Here is a 12,553-nt window from a genome sequence, read left to right on the forward strand (position 1 = left end):
TTTATTTTATTCCAGAAGCATTTTTATTCTATATATGCAGGCAGTTTATTTTTATTTCACTTGTTTTATACATTTTGATATTGTGCAGACCTCTGTTAACAAAGGTACCTGTGTGACATTTGGCACGAGGCTTTGTATTAAAACTGACTGTTTTTTTAAGGGTTTGCCTCAGAAAAAAATGAAGCTAACAGAGATGCTAACAGAGATGCTATGCTATAATGCTTTGGGGGAAACCCCAATTATGGCACAGAAAAAATATCGATATATATCGAGTATCGCCATTCAGCTAGAAAATATCGAGATATGACTTTTGGTCCATATCGCCCAGCCCTAGTTTAATAAAGCATGTTTTGGACTTGGCTGACGTGAGCTTGATGGCGTTGCAGCCGTGACTGCTGCAGCTTCTGCAGGGTGAGAAGCAGAGATAAGGCAGAGCGGCACAGGAGTGGCTCGTGCTTCAGGAACACGCACACAGAAGAGTTAAAAACAGGCCAGCATTAAGTTCTCAGACGAGGTTCAGTAAGCCTTTTGGTTTAATCTGGGCTCTTATGGTCCATTTAACTGGAAAACAGCGGTGAAGTTGCAATCATGTGCTTCAGTTGTTTGTATCATATTTGAAGATATCCTTATACAAGTGGCGCACGCTGATATGAGCCTTATTTATCAAGACTATCAGCATCAGATATGAACAAAAAGCCAACAATCGGTTATTTTAAGTGTCATAAATAAAACAATGTGGAATTGGAAATGAGTTAGAGCCACGCCAACACAGACTTTTGTCTGCTAACTCGACTAATTCATCAACAATAACAGCCTAGAACATTTGATTTTGTTGTTTTGTCTCAAATCAAAGCAATGACCTAATGCACAGTACTGGCTAAAGGTTTGGATGGACCAAAGCAAACGTTTGACTAGTTCTGTGCCACTCTTAGACTGAACATTTTCACCCAAAATACTGAGATAACTGAAGAGTTAAAAACAGAGAAAATTCTATTTGATCATTTTGGTTGTGAGGACAGCACCCCGTTGATTCTGAACACTTCAGATGTTTGGTTGGCTACAAACACAAGAGGCTTAAAGCCACTATGTGTAGCAATACCACTGCCGACCACACGGGGGCACATTTCTGTCATCAAGAGTCACTGACACTAAATGCATTTACATGGGAAGTTTAATTCATTATTAATTCAGAATTAGAATTAAATCTAATTTAAAATGAGTAAAAATTACCATGTAAACACCTAATTCCGAATGAAAATGGCAATTCCGAATTAAACTTAATTCCGAAGTAAGTGGCTGGTTTATTCTGATTTTAAATCTGAATAGAATAATTCCGCGATCATTTATAGACAGACCTTAAGAGGAATTGGATAAAGCCGATCAAACGTGTTTTCCATGTAAACCTCTATTCAGAATTACTATTTCCATGTGGACTGGACAGAAAAAAGTTTAATTCGGAATAATTAATTCGGAATAATTAATTCCGGATTAAAAAACATCATGTAACCGCGGCCACTGCAAATGTGCAGGGGTTTGTCATATGCCGCCTCCATATGGTCAAAATTGCTGCATAGAGTAGCATGTAACAAAAAGGAGAAAGAATCAAAAACTGCTACATAAACGGTAAAAAATTGAAGTCACATGAATTTCAAATTTTATGAAATCACTTAATAAGTGTCTTTTTATTATTCAGTTTTTTTTTTTTTAAACTTAAATAGATTTTACCCATCTCAATTCCTCTTAAAATTAATAATTTTTTTTAAATGAGGAAGAGCTGGTGAGGCAGTACGGATGACCGAGGTAAAAGTCCAAAACCTCCACAGCGATAACTGCAAAAATTGAAACAACTACTTTTCATTTCTTTTTAGATGCTTATGCTGAAGTGGAGATATCATATAAAGTTTGCACATGAAGCCCGAGTTAGCGCGACTCCTCCATCCAGAAACTACCGGCTCAGTCTAGACTAAACACATTAGGAAAGGGTCAAACAGCAGCAGCTGTGGATCATTTCATGTCTCTATGTTTTCAAGGCACTTTTTTTATTTATTTATGTTTTTAAACCTCACGTCTACTTTTACCATTGATTTCCAAAATAGATTTTAGGAAAGCTGGCAACCTTAAACCCATCTGTGCCACAGAAAGAAACCCTTTACCCTGTTGTTGCTGTATGATGAAAGTCCAGGAGAAAAATACTCACTAAAAACGTACTATAAATATTCTACACATTATTTTAAACATACAATAATAAAGTGTAAAACGTAATTCTGTTATTAACAGAATTGCAGTGAAAAATAAACACTTTCATTTCAGAGGTTTTACATGAAAATGAGGGAAAACTTAAGAATGTCTTTTCAGGTATTAAAAGAAGCTAAACTGGACCTCAGATGAAAAATAAAGACAGGACTGATCACACGGCTCCAATTGGCTAAAAGAAAAAAGCGAAAATGCATAAGCACGGCAAAATACTAAGCCCAGCCAGCTTCCGCAGCATTAACCTGAAGCAATCACGTGTGTGTGATTTCATCAGTTCTCTCTAGGAAAAGTTTGTTCCAGAAATCCTCCGGTGTCTGCTGATGCAACTCTGTGCTGTAATGATCATTTTAGACTTTCTTCTGGACACCTTTTTAAACAAGTCATACAATGCGATCTATAATTGTCATATACTGGATTCAATTTTAAAATCAGAGATATACACCTGTCTTTTTAACGTATGTACAGCAGCTCATTGTAGAATGAAGTGACTTGATTTAACATATTTTTTTTGGCTTTTCTAAGATCATTGCTGACGCCTTTCCTTCTCTCCATTGAAACAACGAGTGCTTTAAGACCAGTCAAACAGTCAAAACACTTGCTTTTCCCGATGACTGATCAACCAAGTGTATGGATCAGAAGCACCCAAACGCTTCTTAGACCACAAATGTCTTGCAGCACTCTGCTCAACTCAACATGGAAAGTGCCCTCATATGACACGTGTGTGAAACCAAAGACCTTTCAGCGTGCGTCACTTGTATCATCAATAGAAAACATCCCATTTGTGAAGACTGATGCAGAAGAGCGGGGTGCAGAGAGGAGGGAGTGCAGCTCTGGAGCTCCAGAGGGCAGCAGAGACATGCACACCACTATGTGAAACAAGCCCAGGAGGAGGAGGAGGAGGTTGGGGGTTTGCCGTGCTGCCAGCTCAGGTTGATGACAACAATGCTTAGCTTAGCATGCAGGCCAAGATAGACGGTTCCGGCATATAAAGTGGAACCGACCAGTGGATTTGTGTGTACAGATCACCACCAGAGGGGAAGGAAAGAAGAAATCAATACTGTGCACTTCAGCAGTGCAGAGTGAACATAGTCTTTCCATCTTCACCCCTGCGGCAGCAGTAAGGGTATACAGGACTGCCCCAGAAAATTAGAATATTGTGATAAAGTCCTTTATTTTCTGTAATGCAAAAATGTCATACATTCTGGATTCATTACAAATCAACTGAAATATTGCAAGCCTTTTACAGCTTAAGAAAACTCAAATATCCTATTTCAAAAAATTAGAATATTCTGGGAATCTTAAACTGTAAGCCATAATCAGCAATATTAAAATAATAAAAGGCTTGCAATATTTCAGTTGATTTGTAATGAATCCAGAATGTAGGACATTTTTGTTTTTTTTTTAATTGCATTACAGAAAATAAGGAACTTTATCACAATATTCTAATATTCTGAGACAGTCCTGTGCTTTTGTCACGTACTGATTCTGCATTCTGGCTTAGTTTTGTTCAATAAATAAAAGGCAGTGTAATATGTGTGTATTGTTGTTCATCTGAAATTCTAACTGATGTTTTGGAAATAAAGTAATAAAACTTTGATAGAAGATGTCCTTTCTTTTTCACAACTGTGTAAGCTGCCTGGGTGTTCACTGTGTAATAAACCGTGAAACAATTATGACCCAATACACACCTTATTCCCCATCTTTGCCCACATTTCTGGTGGGTAAAAACACCAACCGTCCGGCCCTACACACAGTCCGGCACCGAGCCGTCGTCCTCCTCGGGCCCCCACTCCCCGAACCTCATCTGAGGAGAGGGAGCTGCGGGGGGCAGGTTGTTCATGTCCTCCATCGCATCCTGGTCCGTTTCTTCGATGGGGGGGATTCCCATGTGACCGCCCTCGTCGCGGTGCGTGCGGATGTGTTTCCGCAGCGCGGCGGGCTCCTTGAAGGTGCGGTTGCAGAAGGGGCAGCAGCACGGCCTCTCCCCGGTGTGGATGAGCTGGTGGTGTTTGAGATGCTGCAGGCGGCTCAGCCGCTTCCCGCAGATGGTGCACACGTACGGCTTCTCGCCCGTGTGCGTGCGGCGGTGTTTGCGCAGGCCGTCCAAGTGTCGGAAGCTGTTTCCGCACTCGGAGCAGGAGTACGGCTTCTCGCCCGTGTGTATGCGCAGGTGCGTTTTGAGCGCCCCGGACTCGCGGAAGCGCCGGCCGCAGACGGCGCACGGGTACGGCTTCTCCCCCGTGTGAATGCGGATGTGCTTCTTCAGGCTGGAGATCAGACGGAAGGTCTTTCCGCACTCCAAGCAGTGGTGGGGCCGGTCTGCAGAGGCCTCCGGGGCCGTGTCGGGGGCCGAGGGCCCGGCAGAGTCTTCTGCTCTGCCGGGCGAGACGCCGTCTCCTCTGCCGGCTACAGAAGTCCTGGGCAAGGGCTTCTGGCCATCAAGCCCACTCTGCTGTAAAGCATTGCCACATTCACGCACAGGTCTTTGGTGGCGCAGTGGGTGAGTGAAGGAGCGCTGAGAGCCCCCGTCCCCTCCAACTGGACCGTAGCCAATGTCCCCTACGCCGTGTGACGACCTCTCTCCATCTCCAACCTGGCTGTCACTGCACATCCCAGGATCCTTCCTGCTGGGCTGGCCAGAGCTGGAAACTGGTCCCTGCTCCTCTTTGACCTCAAACCTGGATGCTGCACCTGGTCCTTGAGGCTGCCTTTCATCTGGAAGAAAATCAAATGCATAGAGAAAGTTACAATTAAAAAAAATTACAGTGACTACGTTTACATGCAGTCAATAATCCTTTTCTAACCGTAATATTAGCAAAACCCCGGTTTTGCACGGCCATGTAAACACCAATAACCCCTTTGAATAACCGTAATTTGCTCATATTCCGGCTTTTAAAAACCTGAATATGACCCCTGGGTTACTCCTTTTCTAACCCGAATATTTAGTCATGTAAAGCCTAACGGGATATCCCCATCAAAAGGAACAGGAATTTGTTTTCTGCGCATGTTTTTTTCGCAAGGAATCCTGGTCCAGGAGGAGACTAATCACTTAATAAATTTAATGAAGGATATGAACATTTTGGCATTTGTAGACGGTAGAAAGTACCGGGATAGCCAGATTTACAAAAAGGTGAGCAAAAAGTAAAAAAAAAAAAAAGAAAAAAAAAAGGAAAAGAAGGCGACGAGGAATAGTGTTAAGTCCTGGTGGGTCAGTACCAGCACCAAAGGGCAAAAGAAGGCGACTTCTACTGGGCGGTTGATTATCCCCCGTGCTGCTGTTATTGTTGTTGTTTTGGATTTGGATACAGGAAGAAGAAGCGGAAATGACGGGAATTGCGTCATGACGTTCTCCGTGTGTCGCTGGTTTGATCCAGATATCCCGAATGATTAATCACCATGTATACAGGGATAACCCTGTTTACTCACGCGTGTAAACAGATTATTCCCAATGTTTCAGTAACCGGAATATTGACCTTAACCCGAATTTCGACTGCATGTAAACGTAGTCAGTGTTAAAACCAGTGTTGGGACTAACGCGTTATTTAGTAACGCGTTACAGTAACGCCGTTAGTTTTGCGGTAACTAATACTCTAACACATTACTTTTTAAATTCAGTAACGCGTTACTCCGTTATTTCTGGCTACAGTGAAGCTTTTTTTCCCCACACGCGGAGACCGGAGGAAACGTAGTGTGTGTTTATTCAAAAACATGACGGTCATGAGCCAAGAGAAGGCGAGTTTCTCAACATGGAGATATTGTCATTACAGTAATCCCTTGTTTTTTGCAGGGGTTACGTTCCAAAAAGAACCCGTGACAAGTGAAATTCTTTTTACAATTATTATAGAAGGCTTCAAATTGCGGAGATCAGCCCCGCCTCGCCCGTATTCCACTGCTCTTCTGAGCCGCTGCATCCCGACTCTGTAGCGTCTTTTTCTCCTAAAGCCTGTGTGCAGGTGTGTTTTTTCGAGAAAAGAAAATAGTTATGGGTCGTTTTGTCGCTCTTTTTTCTTCTGGGCAAAAATATTCGTATAAACCGACATGCCACCATTGATTATATCTGAGACAGTAATGACCAATTCATCAAAGGCTCCCGCTCTTGAGCTGCTGCTGGAGCTCATTGGCCGTTCTCAGCATTGTTGCTAAGCAACCAACGTTATTGACACAGGAAGTGAAGAAGCGGGGAGACTGTTTAGAATGCAGAACACGATGCACAATGCAAATCCATACAGTACCTGCTGAAATGAAGGCTAGAGGGGCATTAATTGGAACATTTAAAATAATGTTTTTATTTAAAGTAACTAAAGAGTTACTTTTCATAGTAACGCACTACTTTTTGGTCTAAGTAACTGAGTTACTTTTTTAATGAAGTAACTAGTAATGGTAACTAGTTACTATTTTTCAGTAACTAGCACAACACTGGTTAAAACATAACATGTAGCCTACCTTTGGACAAATGTTTTGCAGTGTCACATTTACCTGGTCGTCCAGCATCTGAGCACAGGTGAGGAGTGTTGGCTGCAAAGGAGTCCAGACTGTGATTGGTCACAGAACCGTCTGGTTGGATGGAGAGCTGGCACATTTTGAAGTCATCCCTGGGTTCAAACCCGTGAAGAGAATCCTCCACAGATCCACCCAGACCCAGGTCCACCCCGTTCCTGGGGTTCTGGTGCTCCCGGTCCAGTCCCGGAGTCATGGAGGCCATGGAGGAGAGGGAAGAGAGGGACGGGGCGAACACGGCCCCCTGCGGGGCCCCATGCTGAGGGCCCCCCTGGGGCCCCCCCTGGCCCCCGTACGGCACCTGCAGCTGGTCGATGAGCTTCTGGGCGCTGCACAGACACTCGTGCAGGGTCCGCAGCTCCCGCTCCGACACCTCCAGCCGGACCCGCAGCCGCTCGTTCTCCAGCTGCTCGGCCAGCAGCTCCTGCTGGGAGTCCTGCAGCAGCAGCACCACCCCGCCCAGCAGCGTGTCCACGGCGGCGGACATGGCCGCCTGCACGGCGGGGGCCAGCCGGGACTTCAGGGAGGTGACGGTCACCCCCTGCCCGGCCCCCTGCCCGGGGCCCCGGGCCGCTCTCTCGGCCCTGGCCCCGGGCCCGGCCACGGTGCTGCCGACCCCGGGTTTGCGGGCGGCGCCGCCGGCCGGAGAGGAGTCCACGCCGGCGTAGCCCGCCCGCCGCGACGCCATCACCGAGGACGGGGAGGGAGCTGCCTCGGTAAAAACACCCGCAGTAGAGGACACGGTGGGTTTATTTACGGGCGTGGGATGAAACAAGAAACAAGAAGCACCAATTCCGTTCGCTGCATCTTCTTCTTTTCTTCTTCTTTAAATTTCCGGCAGACTAGGCACGGTTTAGTGCATTGCTGCCTCGCACTGGTTTCTTTGTGTTATTACAGCTCTGAGTCATACTGGTCTATATTCTACAATATAGACCTGTAGATCTGAGAAAGTGAACTACCTCCTCAGCAGCCTCTCTCTGCTCCAGCCCTTTACCCAGCATATTTGGGAGAGAAAAGCTCTTAAAACCCATCCCTGATAATGCTAAAAATAGTTCCCTTCTTTGCTCAGCATTAATAAATTAATGTTTCAAAGTTTATTTAGACGGGACAATGCATATTAATGCACACTACATTAAGCAGTGTGAATACACCGGGTTTAGCAGAAATGCTAGTTTCCACCTGCAGTCCCCACAAACAACCAGACACACTCACACTCACACCTACGGGCAATTTAGATCAATTAACCTAGCATGCATGTTTTTGGACTGTTGGAGGAAACCGGAGTACCCGGAGGAAACCCACACAAGCACGGGGAGAACATGCAAACTCCACACAGAAAGGTCCTGCTGGGCCTGGAAGTCGAACCGGGAACCTTCTTGCTGTGAGGCAACAGTGCTAACCACCAAGCCACCGTGCTTATAAAATATAAACTTTATTTGCAGACACTGGGTCCAGAATACAAAACAAGATACAAGACACAGACATTAAAAACAAAGAGAAAGAGATTCACTTGTGCCATTCAAATTAGTTAAAAACATACAAACATTTCCTCCAGTGTTTCCAGAAACAGGAGGAGAACTTTGTATCGCTCTGTGTTGTCTCTGTTAAGGCCATAATTAAAACATTCTTTGACTCCTTCAGTCTACACATAAATGTAAACATAAAATTCCTCAGTACAGCATGGAAAGTAGCATAAGTTGGACAGTGCATCATTACATGCATGACAGATTCCAGTGCTGCGCAACTCTGACACTTGCCGTCAGGATGCTTCCCCACCAATACTAGCCCACTTGCCAGACCACAATGCCCCAGTCTAAGCCGTGTCATCTTGATGTCATCCACTCTTTGCATGGTCACTCTTGCACTAGGCTGCAATGATGGTTGGATGTTATATAGCTTCCTCCCTCTACTATCTCCCTCCCACTCCTGTTGCCACTGACTCTGGAGTTTTTCATAAATAATGCTCCTACACTCCAGCTTTCCAAATGGAACTCCCACATCCACCTCATCTTTGCCCAAACTTTCCTTTGCTGCCTGATCTGCCCTCTCATTTCCTTCCACCCCTACATGTGCAGGTACCCACACAAACCCAATGCTAACCCCCCTCCTCTCCAGTTTTGTCACAGTTGTAATACTCTGATAAATATCAGTGGTATTTAATTTATATGAATGGTTATTTCATACAGATAAGATGTTTAAGTGTATAATAATTTATGGTTAAAAATTATTGACTTAAAACAAAACGAAAAAAACATCATTTCATGGGGTGTGAATGTTTAAAAATATGTTAAAAGTAATTCTGTTACATGCGTGAGTTCATGACATTTGGGTTTTTTTTATACTTCCGGAGAGGAACGGGAGAAAGAAAAAAAGAGAGCAGCAACGTGTTAATGGCGGAGACTCTGGGACTGCGTGCGCCGTCAGTGTTATCCGTGAATAAGACTGCGAACTGTAGCTGAGCTGCCAGCTCAGAGTTTGTGGGTCGGATTCACATCGGTCGCTTGAGTTTGGTGACAACGTTCTGTTGGCTGGTCGGAGCCGGGTGAACACCTGCCGTCCTCGCTGGGGAAGAACGCTGCTGCTGCGGGAGACGGGAGTTCGCTGCTGCTGCGGGAACGGAGTTCGCTGCTGCTGCAGGAACGGAGTTCGCTGCTGCTGCGGGAAACGGAGTGCTGCGTGGCTGTGGTCGGAGACGGAGGCTGCCAGACGAGCGAGGGATCTATCAGATGCGGTTTGGTCTTGCTGTTTTCATCTACACATGGAGGTACCATTTTCATGAGCTCCAACTAAAGCGCGCCAACGAGAGTTTAGAAAAGAGTGCACTCAAATCAAACTTAGACGTTTGAACTAAAGTAAGAAAACCATACCCCGGGGTACTTTTTGGGTTTTACTTCTCTATTGTATTTCTATTGAGAAAAGTTTGGTTGGATGTGTGTTTCTTGTTAATACATTTTCTAAAACTGAGATCTTGTGTTGGTTTTAATTGTTTTGTGTTTATTATCAGAGTAGCCTACTGCATAAGAGTTTAAAGGCCTAGTGTAATTTCTCATAGCCTCTAAAGGGTAATTTAGAAGCAAGAATCATACAGTATCCTAGCCTGATATTTAGAATTTGAGATGTGACTTTTACCATAAAGTGTCTGACAAGAGTTAAAGCTTAATTTTCCAGCATAAAGTGGGTTTTAATACACGAGCCGGTGGTAGAAGGGTTACATTTTTGGGGGCTCGTCCGGGATTGTTTAATTTTGTTATAACTGGCCTGTTTTTCATATTATAAAAAAAAAAAAGAAAAAAAAGAAGAAAAAAAATTTCACAAAAAAAAAAAAAAAAAAAAAAAAATGGAAGTAGTTGAAATTGATGCCTGGTGCAAAAGGAAACAGTTGGCCTTTGAAAATGCAGTTGTTTTGAGTGATGTTGATCCAGATGTCACAGATGCAGTTCTGCTAAGAGCTTTAAGTCAGGTTAAAGTGTTTGGGAAGTCTGAGATAGTCGATCGTTGTCTTGATGTAGATTCTAAAATGCAGTTTATACTGATCAAGACTTCCGCTGACTTGACTAACCAAACCCTACCTGACGTTGTTGGACTTCCTGGTGAAGCTGGTCCATGGCCTGCTAAATTGCCCACTGCTCAGGCAGGAAATGAAGAGTTTCAAGCCAAACTAATGTCATTTCTGAAGACTCAAGGTAAAACTCTCACTGATGTTAGCGGCTTACTCCAACCTTCACCCCTTGACATGAACGCTGCACTGATACACGCCATCAGCTCCTTAGTGGATAAATGTAACACCACATCTGCTGATTCTCAGAGTTATCGCAAGCTGCGCATGTTCTCTGGTGTGAAACCTACGCCCAGTGGGGAGGAAGAGTATGATGCCTGGGCAGAGCAGACGACGCATTTGCTAGAAGAATGGCAGTGCAGTGACAATACAAAGAAACAGAGAATAGTGGAAAGCTTGAAAGGTCCTGCTTCCGATATTGTGAGATTCCTGAGAGTACAGAAGCCCACTGCAAGTTCATATGACTATATGCAAGCTTTGGAGACAGCTTTTGGAACAACTGAGAGTACATCTGATCTCCTGGTGAAATTTAGACACACCTATCAAAATATTGATGAAAAACTGTCTATTTACCTGTTGAGACTGGATAAACTGCTGCACTGCATCTTCAGGAAATGAGGTTTGGTGCTATCTGACATGAATCGTTTGAGAATGGAGCAGGTCGTGAGAGGAGCTCTGCAACAAGACATGATTGCTCTTCGTCTTCGTATGACTCACAAGCTGCGAGAACCTCCTTCTTTCAATGAGTTGCTCAAAGAAGTAAGGGAGGAAGAGGACATGTTACAAAGCAGAAATGATGTCAAGAATCCAGTAATGTCACACTCTGTAACTCCTGTTTCCAACCCTGCACCTGAACCAGAAATTGATCCTGAAGTAGCAAAGCTGAAAAAAGAGATCAGTGTCATGAAAGCTGAGATGATTAGTCTTAAAGCTGCTGCAGTTGCACCACATCCAGGCACTCAGAGTCCACAGCTAGAAATTCCTGCCAAGACAATGTACAATAAAAATGCTACCCCACAAAGGTCTGGCTATCAAGAGGATAAACCTGGAATATTTTGCTATAGATGTGGGGAGGATGGACATTTCAAGAGGGAATGTGAGGGTGAAGAAAATCTGCTAAAAGTCAATAAGCGCCTCATGAAACTGGTAAAGAAATCGGGAAACTACCGCGGGGTCCAGTAAAGGAACGGCCTGGCATCCCGGTGGTTGTAACACGTTCCACCAAGTGCAGAAACTCAGAGAGAGAAGTGAATGACACTGTTCCTAAAGGCTTAGTGGGCCCTACATCTGTCGTGTCAGTTCAGATTGAAGGCATCTACTCTAAAGCCATACTCGATTCTGGTTCTCAAGTAACTTTGTACAGATCCTTTTACAACAGATATTTGACACACTTGCCATTGACACCTATCAGCAATCTGCAGATATGGGGTCTTAGTCCTGCTGAGTACCCTTATGATGGCTATTTGTCACTTAGGCTGGAGTTTTCGGAAATGGACGTAGGAGTGAGTGAGACCATAGATGCACTTGTGTTGGTTTGTCCCGACCCAGTTGTGAGAAGCGAAGCTTCCATGCTCATAGGCACTAACACACCCACTGTGAGACGACTGCTTAGTCAATGTAGAGAAAAGGGAGGAGAAAACTTGCTGAGAACTATGTACATTCACCCAGTTTTCAGGAAAGTTTTCAGTGAGATTTCACTCCTGCCACCTGTCACTGACAATAATGAGAGAGGAACTGTGTGGTTCACCCAAACCAAACCTGTCACTCTACGGCCTGGGGGAGTTGCCAAGGTGACTGGTACACCAAGGTTTCCGGGAGTGCTGAACACTCAGACCATCCTCGTGGACTCACCTGAGGACCCTGCGAATGAGTTACGGTTTCCAGAGGAACTCCTGGTTAGACCAGAGTTACAGATGTCTACCGGTGTGATGGATAAGAAAATCACCGTTCTAGTCAGAAACATGTCCGCCCGAGAAATCACCTTGACCAGAGGAATGTCGATAGCTCATTTGTTTCCAGTCGACATCGTGTCATCTCCACCTGGGAAAACAAAGTCTGATGTGGAGTCACCTGAAAAATTGACACCCTCCTCTTTCAATTTTGGAGACTCACCAGTACCTAAGGAGTGGAAAGAGAGGTTGGTGACAAAAATGATGGAACGGAACGAGGTTTTCTCTCTGCATGAGTTTGATGTGGGATGCAGTAAAAGCACCCAGCACACTATCAGAACCACCGATGACAAACCAT

General features: G+C 44.5%; 1 protein-coding gene across 1 annotated transcript; it reads right to left on the reverse strand.

The window, feature by feature from the left end:
* Positions 1-3,712: 3,712 nt before the first annotated feature.
* si:ch1073-224n8.1 (zinc finger protein 316) lies at positions 3,713-7,562 on the reverse strand. Its single transcript, XM_061740823.1, has 2 exons — positions 6,730-7,562; positions 3,713-4,968 (listed from the first exon to the last, which is right to left on the reverse strand). Exons 1-2 carry the CDS (start codon positions 7,436-7,438, stop codon positions 3,998-4,000), a joined length of 1,680 nt encoding a protein of 559 aa, XP_061596807.1. The 5' UTR covers positions 7,439-7,562; the 3' UTR covers positions 3,713-3,997.
* Between the last annotated feature and the right edge of the window lie 4,991 nt (positions 7,563-12,553).

The sequence above is a fragment of the Cololabis saira genome, chromosome 14 (assembly GCF_033807715.1).
Source record: "Cololabis saira isolate AMF1-May2022 chromosome 14, fColSai1.1, whole genome shotgun sequence".
NCBI lineage: Eukaryota > Metazoa > Chordata > Actinopteri > Beloniformes > Belonidae > Cololabis > Cololabis saira.

What these genes read in the sequence shown, in the direction of transcription:
- si:ch1073-224n8.1 (XM_061740823.1), bottom strand. Translation starts at nt 7,438, where the DNA reads ATGGCGTCGCGGCGGGCGGGCTACGCCGGCGTGGACTCCTCTCCGGCC. An exon ending in CTCAGATGCTGGACGACCAG is followed by an intron (nt 4,969 to 6,729) that starts GTAAATGTGACA and finishes ATTTTCTTCCAG; the next exon opens with ATGAAAGGCAGCCTCAAGGA.